The sequence below is a fragment of the Maniola hyperantus genome, chromosome 4 (genome assembly GCF_902806685.2).
Source record: "Maniola hyperantus chromosome 4, iAphHyp1.2, whole genome shotgun sequence".
Classification (NCBI taxonomy): domain Eukaryota; kingdom Metazoa; phylum Arthropoda; class Insecta; order Lepidoptera; family Nymphalidae; genus Maniola; species Maniola hyperantus.
In genome coordinates, this window is record NC_048539.1 from 91403 (window position 1) to 110889 (window position 19487).

At 52.6% G+C, this 19487-nt stretch overlaps 2 protein-coding genes across 12 annotated transcripts in view; both read left to right on the top strand.

Annotated features, from left to right (window-relative positions):
- Positions 1–19487, top strand: part of LOC117996942 (transcription factor BCFI-like) — a 206472-nt gene that overhangs the window by 53511 nt on the left and 133474 nt on the right. Inside the window, exons 5-6 of one of the 11 annotated variants that reach the window (XM_069498119.1) lie at positions 10679–10884; positions 11836–12697. The exons of 5 other annotated variants lie outside the window; for them this stretch is intronic. In XM_069498119.1, the coding sequence (XP_069354220.1) occupies positions 10679–10884; positions 11836–12336 (707 nt within the window). In that variant the 3' untranslated portion in view covers positions 12337–12697. Of the gene's footprint in view, positions 1–10678; positions 10885–11010; positions 11163–11835; positions 12698–19487 lie in introns of those variants that run through there. 5 more of the 11 variants (XM_069498125.1, XM_069498120.1, XM_069498123.1 and 2 more) reach the window with 5 other exon arrangements.
- LOC138402239 (uncharacterized) lies at positions 12508–17593 on the top strand. Its single transcript, XM_069498107.1, is given in 8 exon segments — positions 12508–12625; positions 12709–12893; positions 12895–12960; positions 12962–13060; positions 13062–13241; positions 13243–13404; positions 14244–14310; positions 14625–17593. Coding segments are annotated over 8 exon segments (1152 nt in total). The 3' UTR covers positions 14900–17593.

Genomic DNA, 19487 nt, shown 5'->3' on the forward strand with positions numbered 1-19487 from the left:
TGCATAATATGGGTTGTTAAACATTCACTTCCGGCTTGTAGTTGTAGTTGTAGGTGCCTATTCCAAATAGCGTGGCGATAGCGAATGTATGCGAAATCAGAGATAATACCTATATTAACAAGTATTATCTCTGGCGAAATGGACATAAATGCGAAAGTGTGTGTCTGTCCGCTAGCTTATCACGGTCCATCGGCTTAACCGATTTTGAAAAAAGTACAGAGATAGCTTGAATCCTGGAGGAAGGATAATAGGCTACTTTTTATCCCGGAAAATTAACGAGCTGCCTGGAAATTTTGGAAACCCAAGTCCACGGGGACAAGGCGACATCAGCTAGTGATAGATAAAGCTTCGTTCATGTCGTTCCAGGTCAGTTTGTTTCCATCTTAGACTGCATCATCACTTATCACCAGAGGAGATTGCCGTCAATGACTAACTTTGTACTTATGGTGTGTTGGTGGTGAGCGCATGGTGAGTCGGAGGCGGCTCGCGGCTCGCGCTTATCTCGGAGTGACAGCCTGCGAGGACACATACCACCATTAGCCATTAGGACGAGCTTGCGCGGTGACGTCACCACCACTGCACGCGCCCATTGTCCACGGGACTGACCGTTGTTCGCACTAACTTTGTACTTATGGTGTGTTGGTGGTGAGCGCATGGTGAGTCGGAGGCGGCTCGCGGCTCGCGCTTATCTCGGAGTGACAGCCTGCGAGGACACATACCACCATTAGCCATTAGGACGAGCTTGCGCGGTGACGTCACCACCACTGCACGCGCCCATTGTCCACGGGACTGACCGTTGTTCGCACTAACTTTGTACTTATGGTGTGTTGGTGGTGAGCGCATGGTGAGTCGGAGGCGGCTCGCGGCTCGCGCTTATCTCGGAGTGACAGCCTGCGAGGACACATACCACCATTAGCCATTAGGACGAGCTTGCGCGGTGACGTCACCACCACTGCACGCGCCCATTGTCCACGGGACTGACCGTTGTTCGCACTAACTTTGTACTTATGGTGTGTTGGTGGTGAGGGCATGGTGAGTCGGAGGCGGCTCGCGGCTCGCGCTTATCTCGGAGTGACAGCCTGCGAGGACACATACCACCATTAGCCATTAGGACGAGCTTGCGCGGTGACGTCACCACCACTGCACGCGCCCATTGTCCACGGGACTGACCGTTGTTCGCACTAACTTTGTACTTATGGTGTGTTGGTGGTGAGCGCATGGTGAGTCGGAGGCGGCTCGCGGCTCGCGCTTATCTCGGAGTGACAGCCTGCGAGGACACATACCACCATTAGCCATTAGGACGAGCTTGCGCGGTGACGTCACCACCACTGCACGCGCCCATTGTCCACGGGACTGACCGTTGTTCGCACTAACTTTGTACTTATGGTGTGTTGGTGGTGAGCGCATGGTGAGTCGGAGGCGGCTCGCGGCTCGCGCTTATCTCGGAGTGACAGCCTGCGAGGACACATACCACCATTAGCCATTAGGACGAGCTTGCGCGGTGACGTCACCACCACTGCACGCGCCCATTGTCCACGGGACTGACCGTTGTTCGCACTAACTTTGTACTTATGGTGTGTTGGTGGTGAGCGCATGGTGAGTCGGAGGCGGCTCGCGGCTCGCGCTTATCTCGGAGTGACAGCCTGCGAGGACACATACCACCATTAGCCATTAGGACGAGCTTGCGCGGTGACGTCACCACCACTGCACGCGCCCATTGTCCACGGGACTGACCGTTGTTCGCACTAACTTTGTACTTATGGTGTGTTGGTGGTGAGCGCATGGTGAGTCGGAGGCGGCTCGCGGCTCGCGCTTATCTCGGAGTGACAGCCTGCGAGGACACATACCACCATTAGCCATTAGGACGAGCTTGCGCGGTGACGTCACCACCACTGCACGCGCCCATTGTCCACGGGACTGACCGTTGTTCGCACTAACTTTGTACTTATGGTGTGTTGGTGGTGAGCGCATGGTGAGTCGGAGGCGGCTCGCGGCTCGCGCTTATCTCGGAGTGACAGCCTGCGAGGACACATACCACCATTAGCCATTAGGACGAGCTTGCGCGGTGACGTCACCACCACTGCACGCGCCCATTGTCCACGGGACTGACCGTTGTTCGCACTAACTTTGTACTTATGGTGTGTTGGTGGTGAGCGCATGGTGAGTCGGAGGCGGCTCGCGGCTCGCGCTTATCTCGGAGTGACAGCCTGCGAGGACACATACCACCATTAGCCATTAGGACGAGCTTGCGCGGTGACGTCACCACCACTGCACGCGCCCATTGTCCACGGGACTGACCGTTGTTCGCACTAACTTTGTACTTATGGTGTGTTGGTGGTGAGCGCATGGTGAGTCGGAGGCGGCTCGCGGCTCGCGCTTATCTCGGAGTGACAGCCTGCGAGGACACATACCACCATTAGCCATTAGGACGAGCTTGCGCGGTGACGTCACCACCACTGCACGCGCCCATTGTCCACGGGACTGACCGTTGTTCGCACTAACTTTGTACTTATGGTGTGTTGGTGGTGAGCGCATGGTGAGTCGGAGGCGGCTCGCGGCTCGCGCTTATCTCGGAGTGACAGCCTGCGAGGACACATACCACCATTAGCCATTAGGACGAGCTTGCGCGGTGACGTCACCACCACTGCACGCGCCCATTGTCCACGGGACTGACCGTTGTTCGCACTAACTTTGTACTTATGGTGTGTTGGTGGTGAGCGCATGGTGAGTCGGAGGCGGCTCGCGGCTCGCGCTTATCTCGGAGTGACAGCCTGCGAGGACACATACCACCATTAGCCATTAGGACGAGCTTGCGCGGTGACGTCACCACCACTGCACGCGCCCATTGTCCACGGGACTGACCGTTGTTCGCACTAACTTTGTACTTATGGTGTGTTGGTGGTGAGCGCATGGTGAGTCGGAGGCGGCTCGCGGCTCGCGCTTATCTCGGAGTGACAGCCTGCGAGGACACATACCACCATTAGCCATTAGGACGAGCTTGCGCGGTGACGTCACCACCACTGCACGCGCCCATTGTCCACGGGACTGACCGTTGTTCGCACTAACTTTGTACTTATGGTGTGTTGGTGGTGAGCGCATGGTGAGTCGGAGGCGGCTCGCGGCTCGCGCTTATCTCGGAGTGACAGCCTGCGAGGACACATACCACCATTAGCCATTAGGACGAGCTTGCGCGGTGACGTCACCACCACTGCACGCGCCCATTGTCCACGGGACTGACCGTTGTTCGCACTAACTTTGTACTTATGGTGTGTTGGTGGTGAGCGCATGGTGAGTCGGAGGCGGCTCGCGGCTCGCGCTTATCTCGGAGTGACAGCCTGCGAGGACACATACCACCATTAGCCATTAGGACGAGCTTGCGCGGTGACGTCACCACCACTGCACGCGCCCATTGTCCACGGGACTGACCGTTGTTCGCACTAACTTTGTACTTATGGTGTGTTGGTGGTGAGCGCATGGTGAGTCGGAGGCGGCTCGCGGCTCGCGCTTATCTCGGAGTGACAGCCTGCGAGGACACATACCACCATTAGCCATTAGGACGAGCTTGCGCGGTGACGTCACCACCACTGCACGCGCCCATTGTCCACGGGACTGACCGTTGTTCGCACTAACTTTGTACTTATGGTGTGTTGGTGGTGAGCGCATGGTGAGTCGGAGGCGGCTCGCGGCTCGCGCTTATCTCGGAGTGACAGCCTGCGAGGACACATACCACCATTAGCCATTAGGACGAGCTTGCGCGGTGACGTCACCACCACTGCACGCGCCCATTGTCCACGGGACTGACCGTTGTTCGCACTAACTTTGTACTTATGGTGTGTTGGTGGTGAGCGCATGGTGAGTCGGAGGCGGCTCGCGGCTCGCGCTTATCTCGGAGTGACAGCCTGCGAGGACACATACCACCATTAGCCATTAGGACGAGCTTGCGCGGTGACGTCACCACCACTGCACGCGCCCATTGTCCACGGGACTGACCGTTGTTCGCACTAACTTTGTACTTATGGTGTGTTGGTGGTGAGCGCATGGTGAGTCGGAGGCGGCTCGCGGCTCGCGCTTATCTCGGAGTGACAGCCTGCGAGGACACATACCACCATTAGCCATTAGGACGAGCTTGCGCGGTGACGTCACCACCACTGCACGCGCCCATTGTCCACGGGACTGACCGTTGTTCGCACTAACTTTGTACTTATGGTGTGTTGGTGGTGAGCGCATGGTGAGTCGGAGGCGGCTCGCGGCTCGCGCTTATCTCGGAGTGACAGCCTGCGAGGACACATACCACCATTAGCCATTAGGACGAGCTTGCGCGGTGACGTCACCACCACTGCACGCGCCCATTGTCCACGGGACTGACCGTTGTTCGCACTAACTTTGTACTTATGGTGTGTTGGTGGTGAGCGCATGGTGAGTCGGAGGCGGCTCGCGGCTCGCGCTTATCTCGGAGTGACAGCCTGCGAGGACACATACCACCATTAGCCATTAGGACGAGCTTGCGCGGTGACGTCACCACCACTGCACGCGCCCATTGTCCACGGGACTGACCGTTGTTCGCACTAACTTTGTACTTATGGTGTGTTGGTGGTGAGCGCATGGTGAGTCGGAGGCGGCTCGCGGCTCGCGCTTATCTCGGAGTGACAGCCTGCGAGGACACATACCACCATTAGCCATTAGGACGAGCTTGCGCGGTGACGTCACCACCACTGCACGCGCCCATTGTCCACGGGACTGACCGTTGTTCGCACTAACTTTGTACTTATGGTGTGTTGGTGGTGAGCGCATGGTGAGTCGGAGGCGGCTCGCGGCTCGCGCTTATCTCGGAGTGACAGCCTGCGAGGACACATACCACCATTAGCCATTAGGACGAGCTTGCGCGGTGACGTCACCACCACTGCACGCGCCCATTGTCCACGGGACTGACCGTTGTTCGCACTAACTTTGTACTTATGGTGTGTTGGTGGTGAGCGCATGGTGAGTCGGAGGCGGCTCGCGGCTCGCGCTTATCTCGGAGTGACAGCCTGCGAGGACACATACCACCATTAGCCATTAGGACGAGCTTGCGCGGTGACGTCACCACCACTGCACGCGCCCATTGTCCACGGGACTGACCGTTGTTCGCACTAACTTTGTACTTATGGTGTGTTGGTGGTGAGCGCATGGTGAGTCGGAGGCGGCTCGCGGCTCGCGCTTATCTCGGAGTGACAGCCTGCGAGGACACATACCACCATTAGCCATTAGGACGAGCTTGCGCGGTGACGTCACCACCACTGCACGCGCCCATTGTCCACGGGACTGACCGTTGTTCGCACTAACTTTGTACTTATGGTGTGTTGGTGGTGAGCGCATGGTGAGTCGGAGGCGGCTCGCGGCTCGCGCTTATCTCGGAGTGACAGCCTGCGAGGACACATACCACCATTAGCCATTAGGACGAGCTTGCGCGGTGACGTCACCACCACTGCACGCGCCCATTGTCCACGGGACTGACCGTTGTTCGCACTAACTTTGTACTTATGGTGTGTTGGTGGTGAGCGCATGGTGAGTCGGAGGCGGCTCGCGGCTCGCGCTTATCTCGGAGTGACAGCCTGCGAGGACACATACCACCATTAGCCATTAGGACGAGCTTGCGCGGTGACGTCACCACCACTGCACGCGCCCATTGTCCACGGGACTGACCGTTGTTCGCACTAACTTTGTACTTATGGTGTGTTGGTGGTGAGCGCATGGTGAGTCGGAGGCGGCTCGCGGCTCGCGCTTATCATCGGAGTGACAGCCTGCGAGGACACATACCACCATTAGCCATTAGGACGAGCTTGCGCGGTGACGTCACCACCACTGCACGCGCCCATTGTCCACGGGACTGACCGTTGTTCGCACTAACTTTGTACTTATGGTGTGTTGGTGGTGAGCGCATGGTGAGTCGGAGGCGGCTCGCGGCTCGCGCTTATCTCGGAGTGACAGCCTGCGAGGACACATACCACCATTAGCCATTAGGACGAGCTTGCGCGGTGACGTCACCACCACTGCACGCGCCCATTGTCCACGGGACTGACCGTTGTTCGCACTAACTTTGTACTTATGGTGTGTTGGTGGTGAGCGCATGGTGAGTCGGAGGCGGCTCGCGGCTCGCGCTTATCTCGGAGTGACAGCCTGCGAGGACACATACCACCATTAGCCATTAGGACGAGCTTGCGCGGTGACGTCACCACCACTGCACGCGCCCATTGTCCACGGGACTGACCGTTGTTCGCACTAACTTTGTACTTATGGTGTGTTGGTGGTGAGCGCATGGTGAGTCGGAGGCGGCTCGCGGCTCGCGCTTATCTCGGAGTGACAGCCTGCGAGGACACATACCACCATTAGCCATTAGGACGAGCTTGCGCGGTGACGTCACCACCACTGCACGCGCCCATTGTCCACGGGACTGACCGTTGTTCGCACTAACTTTGTACTTATGGTGTGTTGGTGGTGAGCGCATGGTGAGTCGGAGGCGGCTCGCGGCTCGCGCTTATCTCGGAGTGACAGCCTGCGAGGACACATACCACCATTAGCCATTAGGACGAGCTTGCGCGGTGACGTCACCACCACTGCACGCGCCCATTGTCCACGGGACTGACCGTTGTTCGCACTAACTTTGTACTTATGGTGTGTTGGTGGTGAGCGCATGGTGAGTCGGAGGCGGCTCGCGGCTCGCGCTTATCTCGGAGTGACAGCCTGCGAGGACACATACCACCATTAGCCATTAGGACGAGCTTGCGCGGTGACGTCACCACCACTGCACGCGCCCATTGTCCACGGGACTGACCGTTGTTCGCACTAACTTTGTACTTATGGTGTGTTGGTGGTGAGCGCATGGTGAGTCGGAGGCGGCTCGCGGCTCGCGCTTATCTCGGAGTGACAGCCTGCGAGGACACATACCACCATTAGCCATTAGGACGAGCTTGCGCGGTGACGTCACCACCACTGCACGCGCCCATTGTCCACGGGACTGACCGTTGTTCGCACTAACTTTGTACTTATGGTGTGTTGGTGGTGAGCGCATGGTGAGTCGGAGGCGGCTCGCGGCTCGCGCTTATCTCGGAGTGACAGCCTGCGAGGACACATACCACCATTAGCCATTAGGACGAGCTTGCGCGGTGACGTCACCACCACTGCACGCGCCCATTGTCCACGGGACTGACCGTTGTTCGCACTAACTTTGTACTTATGGTGTGTTGGTGGTGAGCGCATGGTGAGTCGGAGGCGGCTCGCGGCTCGCGCTTATCTCGGAGTGACAGCCTGCGAGGACACATACCACCATTAGCCATTAGGACGAGCTTGCGCGGTGACGTCACCACCACTGCACGCGCCCATTGTCCACGGGACTGACCGTTGTTCGCACTAACTTTGTACTTATGGTGTGTTGGTGGTGAGCGCATGGTGAGTCGGAGGCGGCTCGCGGCTCGCGCTTATCTCGGAGTGACAGCCTGCGAGGACACATACCACCATTAGCCATTAGGACGAGCTTGCGCGGTGACGTCACCACCACTGCACGCGCCCATTGTCCACGGGACTGACCGTTGTTCGCACTAACTTTGTACTTATGGTGTGTTGGTGGTGAGCGCATGGTGAGTCGGAGGCGGCTCGCGGCTCGCGCTTATCTCGGAGTGACAGCCTGCGAGGACACATACCACCATTAGCCATTAGGACGAGCTTGCGCGGTGACGTCACCACCACTGCACGCGCCCATTGTCCACGGGACTGACCGTTGTTCGCACTAACTTTGTACTTATGGTGTGTTGGTGGTGAGCGCATGGTGAGTCGGAGGCGGCTCGCGGCTCGCGCTTATCTCGGAGTGACAGCCTGCGAGGACACATACCACCATTAGCCATTAGGACGAGCTTGCGCGGTGACGTCACCACCACTGCACGCGCCCATTGTCCACGGGACTGACCGTTGTTCGCACGCACTTGCATGGAATCTGCGTCCTAGTTCCTACCGATTAGTTACGTACGTTTTGTTTTATACTACTTAGTAGGCACGTTTTGATTAATAAATAATGCCTGCGACTGTGTTCGTGTGAATTTATATATATATATATATATATATATATATATATTTTAATTTAAAAGGACATTCAACAGGCTACAAATAATAAACAAAAAAAAGAAATTACACATTAATGCTTGTATAAAATAATGTTTTGTAAAAATACGAATCGAATGAGTACCTACGTATTTGCATGACGGCCACTTGGAAGAAGCACGGATACGAACCGGGATGAGTGCACAAGCGCCCAAAGCCAGTGAAAGCCTCATGAGAAGAGTTGCTCGATGGAGTTACCTTCTCCAAACCCTAACTGCACTCATAACGATGTGATAATAGTCCATACTAACGACTTACAAATGCAGATGGCTTAGAAATATATAAAAAAACCCGCTCTCTAGAACTATGCCATCAGTTTGACCCACGTTTGAGCGGTAGAAAGATCGTGATTATGATCGTAAGAAGTCAATGTCACGGAGTCAGGGTCAGTCTGTTGTTGATTGGTGTCACTTGTCAGCAAAAGGCGACGTCGGCGTTAGTTTCCGACGACGTCGCGCTTCCAGGTCATTGCTCTGCAGTGTGCAGTGTACAGCTGCCGGCTGCCTGCTGCCTGCTATGTAAACAAATAACATTACACACCTAAGTTACGTGAGGCAGGCACTACCTGAGCGAGGTGTAGCCATGACTTTACCGTTGGGTCTCTATAGTAATATTATTGTTAGCTCTCATTACCTACAGATCTCCGATAGTACCCGGACCTCTCAACTCGGGCCTTCAAACCTTATTAAAAATCCTCTTTAGTCAAACCCATGTCAGCCTGAATATTATGTAAAACGAGTACCTAAGAGTTTGAGGTCCAAAAAAATTATTGGGGCGGCAAACCTTATTGACCCAACAGGGCGCCAAATCTTAAAATACAGCCCCTGGATGCCCGGAGGTACCTATTTGGTTGTCGTGAACGCTTAGGTACTAATTATTTTGCTATAATGTTCCAGAAAGCTCAAGTTCAGGGTTCATCTCGGAAAATAACATATCTAAGCGTACAGACTCACATTTCGGTTCTCTCGGATAGCAATAATGCAATAACTGTTGGCACAGGGTCGATATGGCGACGCACATGGCCCCTCGGTGGCGTGTCGTGCCGTAACGCGACACCGCTCACACGCCACACGCCCGCGCTGCGGCGCCCACGACCGACATGCGCCCATTACTACATCGTGAAACATTACCACTACAATATTCAGCTAATTAATAACGAGATCCAATTACAGCGGCATTTTTACATATTAATTATTGATTAAATGTTGCCAAACACATACAAATTAGGTTGTGCTTAGAATCGGTGCCAATTACCCCCATTAATAATAGGCCCCATTGGGGCCAATTCTCTGGTACACAATTTCTAAACTAAACTAAATTAACAGGTCTAAATGTAGTGCTGTCCTTTTCCGCAAGCAACATAATGAAAGGGATAGCAATAGGTTTAGACGTGCCATTTTAGTTTAGTTTAGAGATTGTGTACAACAGAATTAGCCGCAATGGCACCTAATTTTAGAGTATTCGCACCCTCTTCTTACTATTGTGATATGAAAAGGACGGAAGCAGTTTGACATTTCTAAATTTAATTTTTAGATGGTAAAACCCGTGTTTTTAGCACGCATACTGTTTAAATTTGTATTGTGCACTAAAATTTAGAGTCTTTAAATGTGAAAGTCATGTTCCGTTCCTTTTTTAGCATTAGTAAAAAGAAAAGGATGCAGATACTCTAAATTTAGTTTAGAGAGAGACTAGAGAATCGGAGTATCTACCTTAGAATAAGGAAATAGAGATTGCGAACCCGCCAACCTGATATGGGCCGAGTTGTGCGAGAGCCTCGCGATACTTGCTCTTTTTAACCGACTTCAAAAAAGTAGGAGGTTCTCAATTCGTCAGAATCTTTTTTTTATCTGGTATTTTAAAGGGCTTTTATAGAAGACCGATAAACCAGCTCAATCGTCAAAATTAAACTAAACAAACTATACTTAGAAACAATACCAATTTGAGAGAATCACTAACAAAGTATACTTGCTCTTGGCACGTATCTATTAGATGGACAGATGCGTTATCGATAGACCGTCATTTCTCCACCACAAGTTGTTAAGGTCGATAGCGACGCTAAACCAGGAACCAGCGAAATAACAACCGAAACCACCAACACCAACCAAAACAATGAAAACCTAATGTTGCAATATTAACTATACGGTTTGAAGTTTCCTCAACGCTAACAAAATAAGTACGTTATTGTTGTACACACACCGCGACCGGCGCGGCGCCACCAGCGCGCGGCGCGGAACATGAGAGTATGGCGCATTCCCGTATGTAGTGTACGTAGCTGTTCGCAGTACCGTGCGCGTGCGCCTGACCCCGCGCACAACGCGCCGCGAGCACGAACCGGCGCGCAGCACGCGCGGCCTTGCGCCCACTGCCAAGGCCGCGGGTCCGGCGCCGGACAAAGAACCTAACGGTGTTAGCTTGGCGCGGACGAGGAAGTGTGTTTGTCACTAACTATGGTATGCTCAGGGTTCGTTCGGAGCTACGTCGGCACTGTACCACGTGTGCAGTTCCGACGTAGGGCTGTGTCGCGTGCGAGCTCGTGTGTCTGTGGCAGTCGAGGCGGAGCTGTTCACGGAGGGGCGCGAGTGCGTCAACTGCGGCGCCATCCACACGCCGCTGTGGCGCCGCGACGGCACCGGCCACTACCTGTGCAACGCGTGCGGCCTCTACAACAAAATGAACGGCATGAACCGCCCGCTCAAGCAGCCGCGGCGGCTGGTACGTCAGCGCCACGCCGCGCACGCCCCGCCCGCGCCCGACGTACGCACCGCTCGCTCTACCCTCGCCCCCCGCCCCCCGCCCCTCGCCCGCACCCGCACCCGCACCCCCGCCCGCGAGACATCCGCGCCCGAGCGACCCTCGCTGACAGTCGGTTGTGTGTTGCAGTGGCCGCGGAGGGGGCCCCGCCGGGCGCGGATTTCTACAAGGGCTTCCTGTATAACGGCGTCGCCGCGCACGCGCACCACGCGCCCGCGCCCGCGCTCGGCGCCCACGCCGCGCACCACGCGAGCCCCGACTACGCCAAGCAGAAAAAAGGGGTATGTCGCCCCCCTAGCCCGCCCTGTCGGCTCTCAGTACACCGCCGCCCACTGTGCTCCAGCGTCTGCAACTGCTCCAATAGTGGACAAGACGTGTTCGTACAAAATCTTGTGCGTGCTCTCGGAGCGTCCTCGTTGAGACGAGGAGTTATTGGAGTACTTCCAGATGCGTGTGATAGATTCGATGTGGACACGTTCGTTACTTGAGAGCCCACAGTCGGGCCCGCAGCGCCGCGCCCCGCCGTTCCCGCCGCCTTGCTCCTGTGCCGGTTCCTCCATCAACTCCAGCCATCAACTATGTCGTACCACTGACGCACATCGCTTCTGCTGAACCACCCCATACTAACCCTTCACACAACTCACCTCGCCCTCCATCACTTCAGTGTTCCGTTGAGAGATCTGCGGATATGCCGCATAGTTTCAACTTCTGCAACTTGCTCGCGTCTCCAGCCTGGTTGGCAGTCGTTCGTCCACACGTTGGAACACATTTCACGGCGTGATGGCATATCTGTAGATCTTTCATTTAATTTCAAGTACCATTAAAAATTTCCCGTCAAGTAATCTTCTACTTAAGAAGCTGTCTCCCTCGATGGTATCTTCATATCATTGTAAGCTTGTCCGCTTGCCGCCCGCGCCCTGCAGCGTGGCCGCGTGTAACGTGTCGTGTCTGCAGCAGATGGGCGCGAAGCGGCCGGGCGTGCTGTGCAGCAACTGCCAGACGGGCACCACGTCGCTGTGGCGCCGCAACGCGCAGGGCGAGAACGTGTGCAACGCGTGCGGCCTCTACTACAAGCTGCACGGCATCAACCGCCCGCTCGCCATGAAGAAGGACGCGATACAGGTGAGGGCCCGCACTGTGCGACAGGTCGGGCGTGCTGTGCAGCAACTGCCAGACGGGCACCACGTCGCTGTGGCGCCGCAACGCGCAGGGCGAGAACGTGTGCAACGCGTGCGGCCTCTACTACAAGCTGCACGGCATCAACCGCCCGCTCGCCATGAAGAAGGACGCGATACAGGTGAGGGCCCGCACTGTGCGACAGGTCGGGCGTGCTGTGCAGCAACTGCCAGACGGGCACCACGTCGCTGTGGCGCCGCAACGCGCAGGGCGAGAACGTGTGCAACGCGTGCGGCCTCTACTACAAGCTGCACGGCATCAACCGCCCGCTCGCCATGAAGAAGGACGCGATACAGGTGAGGGCCCGCACTGTGCGACAGGTCGGGCGTGCTGTGCAGCAACTGCCAGACGGGCACCACGTCGCTGTGGCGCCGCAACGCGCAGGGCGAGAACGTGTGCAACGCGTGCGGCCTCTACTACAAGCTGCACGGCATCAACCGCCCGCTCGCCATGAAGAAGGACGCGATACAGGTGAGGGCCCGCACTGTGCGACAGGTCGGGCGTGCTGTGCAGCAACTGCCAGACGGGCACCACGTCGCTGTGGCGCCGCAACGCGCAGGGCGAGAACGTGTGCAACGCGTGCGGCCTCTACTACAAGCTGCACGGCATCAACCGCCCGCTCGCCATGAAGAAGGACGCGATACAGGTGAGGGCCCGCACTGTGCGACAGGTCGGGCGTGCTGTGCAGCAACTGCCAGACGGGCACCACGTCGCTGTGGCGCCGCAACGCGCAGGGCGAGAACGTGTGCAACGCGTGCGGCCTCTACTACAAGCTGCACGGCATCAACCGCCCGCTCGCCATGAAGAAGGACGCGATACAGGTGAGGGCCCGCACTGTGCGACAGGTCGGGCGTGCTGTGCAGCAACTGCCAGACGGGCACCACGTCGCTGTGGCGCCGCAACGCGCAGGGGCGAGAACGTGTGCAACGCGTGCGGCCTCTACTACAAGCTGCACGGCATCAACCGCCCGCTCGCCATGAAGAAGGACGCGATACAGGTGAGGGCCCGCACTGTGCGACAGGTCGGGCGTGCTGTGCAGCAACTGCCAGACGGGCACCACGTCGCTGTGGCGCCGCAACGCGCAGGGCGAGAACGTGTGCAACGCGTGCGGCCTCTACTACAAGCTGCACGGCATCAACCGCCCGCTCGCCATGAAGAAGGACGCGATACAGGTGAGGGCCCGCACTGTGCGACAGGTCGGGCGTGCTGTGCAGCAACTGCCAGACGGGCACCACGTCGCTGTGGCGCCGCAACGCGCAGGGCGAGAACGTGTGCAACGCGTGCGGCCTCTACTACAAGCTGCACGGCATCAACCGCCCGCTCGCCATGAAGAAGGACGCGATACAGGTGAGGGCCCGCACTGTGCGACAGGTCGGGCGTGCTGTGCAGCAACTGCCAGACGCAACGCGCCAGGACGCCACTCAGCCTAGTCTGTTCTATCGCTCTCGAAGGACGTCCTGAACGAAGTGAGTCTACGAGGCCGATTGAACTAAGGTGATAGATGGCCAGCGAAGCGAGCTGCCGAATGGAAGAATGGACGTTGACTCGAGACGCACCGTGGCGCAGCGGCATCGTCAAGGTCTGCCCTCTGCAGCTGGACGTGGTTGAAATACTAAAAGCACGTCGCCCTTAGCTACGAAGCCTGGGGCAACCCTCCACCTCCCGCGGCCCCACCGACCTCTCGGTTACATGGGTCGAATCACGGGAGGGCGCCCGTTCGGTACTCGCTCTTGGCGCTTTTCCGGGGCGTTTTCTTGACTCCCTACAAATTGTTTATATCTCACTCTCCCCCGTCGCCGGCACAGCTGAGCTCCTCGCTAGGAGCCGGCCTGGCACCTGTGCGGTCCGAGCTGTTTCGCCTCTTATGGCAATGGTGCGCGAAGATTCGGTTCTTCATATCTAATTCGGCCCGTTAGGAAATGGAAGGCCTTCCAGGTTCAGTATCTTCTAGGTTCATGCTGCACCAGCACTCACCTGCCGGTTGGATAAGCGTCCATACGACTCGTACTCGGCAGATTTCACGAATAATCTGGTGATGATGATGATGATGATGGAACTTGTCACGGATTTCACTGATTCTGACTCGATGCCAAGTTATACATTCTGAATTTCCGCTTACATTCGATATTACATAGATATGTAGTTTTGTTTGATAGTATTTAATGTAAACGATTGCTGCATTTCAGACAAGAAAGCGGAAACCCAAGAACGCAACGAACTTGAAGAATAAAGTGAACAACATCAAAATGGAATGTAAGTATTGTATTTACCTAGATATGTACATTAAAGCGATACAATTGATTTACTAAAAGCGAGGGAAGATATTATTTTAAAGGGTAGAATTTTGTTGATCTGATAGGTTACCTCATATACCATTTAGGTACATTTTTAAACAAAATGGGGCTTGAAATGATTGAAATCAGAGATGGCGCGCGACCGATCGTCGCGCGTCGACATAACTACTTGGTGACATGTAACTATTGTCCGGCTGTATCGCACTATTGACTTTTCACACTGAAAATATGCACACGTTAATCCATTCTATAAGTGACATTTTCCATCCCCAGTGGAGTCCGTGAAGGCGAACACGTCGGCGGTGCGCTCGCCGCTCACGTTCGGCTACTACGTGCAGCAGCACTCGCAGCAGCAGCAGCAGCAGCAGCAGCAGCAGCAGCAGCAACAGCAACAGCAGCAGCAGCAGCTGTCGGTGAAGCTGGAGGAGCCGCCGCCGGCGCACGCGCACCAGCTGTCGCACAGCCAGCCCTACTACGCGGAGGAGTACAGGCGCGCGGAGCCCGCCGAGCGCCTGGAGCGGCCCACCGTCGTGTCGCTGGGCAGCTGAGCGCGCCCGTCGCGCCCTCCACCCACCACGAGAATCTCACTTGTGTAAGCTTAGGTAATGAGAGCGGCCGAGCGCCGCGAGTGGCCGCGTAGTGCTAGTTGACCAAATGGCCCCCGCCCGCCCCGATGCCCGCCCACGGGTAGTCGCACCTTAGGATATTATGTTTAAAATAATATGACAGATTTTATGAGTACAAGCATTTATAGATAAATATTTACGAGTAGTTGGAGGCCGGTCGCCTCCCTCCCGGAGGACTGAGGAGGAACCAAGCGGCAGTGACCCGATGCAGCGCTGTAGTGTATGTGCGCGACTCTAACCAACGCGCTCCTGGAGCTCCTGGAGCTGGAGCCTCGGTACCGATCGAAGCAGACCAATCACATTCCAATTAGATGACGTCAAAATATGAACACGTCAACTTTTGAAAATCCGATTGATCGAGTGAACACATCTCCCAGACACGACACGCCACTTGTTCGTTGACGCCATGTAACATGTAACATGTAACATGTAACATGTAACATGTAACACGTAACACGTTTCTGTTTCACTGATTCTACAAATAAATAATCAAATACATATTTCAGTACGATGGCGTCGATTCTGTTGTCTTTCTCTAAACTAAATTTAGAGTATCTGCATATTTTTCTTTTAAATATTGTTAAATGCTAAAAATGGACAGAAAATGAATTTTAAATTAAATATTCTAAATAGTGCTACTCTAAAAATTAAAACAACAGACTCACGACTGGCACTTAAAGTCACGAGGTTTGACAACTCTAAATTAAATTTGTCTGTCCTTTTCTAATTACATTGGCAAGAAAAAGATGCGAATACTATAAAATTAAGTTGCCGTCAAACTCAGTACCAACAACCGCTACAGTAGTAACGGCGATCTATCGGGTCGCTGGTTGCTGGTCGCTGGTCGCTGGTCGCTGGTCGCTGGTCGCTGGTCGCTGGTCGCTGGTCGCCGGGCGTGCGAGACGCGCGGTTCTGTTACCAAATAATTTTATACTTATGTTTAATGCTATAAGACTGTGCCCTGGCATTCCACGTGTCGCCTTCCTATATAGATACACGTAGATATATCGCGTTAGTACCTACAGTAGTTCGTAGAGGATCCGCGGAGGTATTCCGTAGAACATAAGTATTTGTGTGTTTTGTTACGTTTTGTCGACTCCATGACTTCCAAATACATTCCACAAATTTAGTGTAAATGTAAGACTACACTAGGACGTTAAATATATGACAAATTTTATTGTAATGACATAATTAATGTAATTAATCGATACCTAGAACCATGACTCCTCCGACTGTAGAAGGACGGCAGGACTCGCTTCGCTTCGAGTCCACGCGTCGCTCCATACCGGTTTAGTTAACTTTGGATATTCAGTGAAGATTGAATATTCGAACGCAGATGGATAAAATTCTCACCTTAGAATATTTGAGCGATTAACGGCCGAAATTAATAAGCTATCCATCCACGATCTGCTCTACTAGAGATACAAGTTCGGCATAAACTCTTACAAGTTACCACAAATCTCTATGCTTAGTAGGGCAAATCATGGATAGATAGCTTATTAATTTCGGCCGTAAGTAGACAGTGGACCTGTGTTGTCGCGCTCCGAGCTCTGCGGGACGCCATACAGCGGCAGGTTGAAGCAGTCGTGACGACCGGTTCAGGAGCAGTCGACTGTGACTGCTCGAAACTGCCCGTGTAGAGCCTGCATCAGTCAGATAGCCCTACTTCATAATGACCTAGCACTGTAACTTTCTACGACGAATCTAGTAAGAACAGCCTAAGCACGATCAGTACGACAACGCGGCTTGCTTATCGAAAAATTATTGCAAAAAAAAAATGCGACAGAGATGTGCCGACTGCCGGCATGATTGTGCTTGGGCTACAGTTATTTTCTATTGGTGCGATTATGGCGCCCCTGCAAATGGCGGCGATCCCCCAGGTCACGTTGTGTTGTAGGTCTCAGGCACATCGAAAGCCTTCGCCTCAGGGCTCGTTATACCCACAAACTATGTCTACAAGTCCCGCAAATTGCTATTGGAATCATGTCTCAGTAACATCGAAATGACGTCATTTGACGTATATTTAAGTAAAAAATATATACTATCAGCTCGAAACTTAGTCTAGTGCATTAGCAATTTGCGGGACTTATACCGCTTGCAAAGGACCTGTCTAGTATCGATGTTAGAGACAATTCATTTATCGATGTTACAAACTATGTAATGTTCAATGTCGCAATCATGTTATAACTGACTTGATGATTTTTTTAAATTTAAATTGTTATCAAATTGTTTGTTTGTTTAAGTGTGCTTATCATAGATCAATGAAATAATAAATTTTATATAATAATAAACTTTAGAGCTGTCGGTGTCAATTACTTATAGACATCGAAGTTATCTCGTACGTTAGCGGTAACAAGGCCTTGCATAATATTAACATTAAATAAAAATTAAATGAAGTACAACAATATACGCTGCTTACTCAATACGTTGCGCTAAACTCGCGAGATTTCGCTCCATCAGTCAGTCGGCTCTAAAGGGCATCCGAGACGGTCAAGCGACTTGACGTCAAGCACTTAGTTTGTTCAAGCATCAAGCAAACTGTATGGTCACCATGGTGGACCGTCTTGGCAGCCCTTAACACTTCTCGATGTGAGTGGGAGCTCAACAAACGAGTAGATCTTTACTTTTTTTTAATACAATAAAACTTAAAGCTAGCCTTATCTAATTACTATATAGTAGATCTTATATATAGTAGATCTTACATCTCACGTGCAATGTTGATAGAACTCAGCGTCAAGCGTTAAAATGTACGTGTAGTAAAATGGACCTTAACCACCTTGTTTTAAAGCTCAAGTTCATCCGTACATCTACAGCCAGCGCTCTGAGCGGAAACTGCGAAATTAAATCGATGGTACTGAGCTAATCGTGGGACTTTTCTTTAGGTCCATTTTACTCTGACGTCATTGTATTTTGAAGCTCGAATTGTACTAACGTATCGTTATCGTAACGTCCTATTCTCGTACTAAGCACACACAATAAATTAATTATGAATAAGGAAGTAACATTTCGGTCGATGTAATGATAAATTAAATTCTATTCCTGAATAATTGTAGTTTCAGACCCATTCGGAGTTCTTAGTCATACTTTATATTTCGTTTTCATATTTGTCGTGTACAATAACCAATGTCTAACCCTTCCTTTGGAGTTAGATGTCGGTCTGTCTGCACTCTGCAGAGGCTACGATACAAAGATCTGATTCATTAGATACCTCTCTATGTTTAAGCCGAATTATCGAATTAAGCTCACTTGTACAATGTTATCGAAATTTAAATTATTCAACGATAATGTAGTCGGATGTGGATAGAGAATACAAATATATGTAATATTTTATAAAGTTAAATATTAAAGTTATATTAGGTAAATGTCTACAAACGAGTTATAAAGTGAATATTTTGTAAAGAGCGCGTCGTTTCGTTACGCGCCCTAGCACTATCAGTGCGACGACGTTTTCTCGCAGCTTTTTATCAATTGACATTCTGCGCAGACGACGGACTAAAATGGGACAGAGAACTGGCTCTCGCAACGCACACGACAGGCTAAAAGTACGGCGAAACACCGTAGTAAAAGATGAAGGAGTTTTGTCCTCCGCACGCAATAGTTCTCGTCTGCACAGGCTCTAAGCGTTAGACGATACACAAGTCGCAGTGGTTGTGCTTGGACGGACGATAGTTATTTATGTTAGCTGCGGCTGCGCGCTTCGCTCGCGGGCTGCGCGGCCGCAACCGTTATATTTTATGTAAATATAGTATAAGAAAGAAGTACACTTTTAATAAATGAGCATATTATTATAATTACTGGTGTGTCGTTTGATTTAACGATGTCATTATGTCACTATACCTACATATTTGCAACTCCCTCTGGCGGCCGCCACTCGAGGCTCCCACTTGTATTGTTATTGGCTGTGTATAGCGTATGCTCTGTTATTGACGTATGTGTATGGCGTATGCTCTGTGATTGACGTATGTGTATGGCGTATGCTCTGTTATTGACGTATGTGTATGGCGTATGCTCTGTTATTGACGTATGTGTATAGCGTATGCTCTGTTATTGACGTATGTGTATGGCGTATGCTCTGTTATTGACGTATGTGTATGGCGTATGCTCTGTTATTGACGTATGTGTATGGCGTATGCTCTGTGATTGACGTATGTGTATGGCGTATGCTCTGTTATTGACGTATGTGTATGGCGTATGCTCTGTTATTGACGTATGTGTATAGCGTATGCTCTGTTATTGACGTATATGTATAGCTTATGCTCTGTTATTGACGTATGTGTATGGCGTATGCTCTGTTATTGACGTATGTGTATGGCGTATGCTCTGTTATTGACGTATGTGTATGGCGTATGCTCTGTTATTGACGTATGTGTATGGCGTATGCTCTGTTATTGACGTATGTGTATGGCGTATGCTCTGTTATTGACGTATGTGTATGGCGTATGCTCTGTTATTGACGTATGTGTATGGCGTATGCTCTGTTATTGACGTATGTGTATGGCGTATGCTCTGT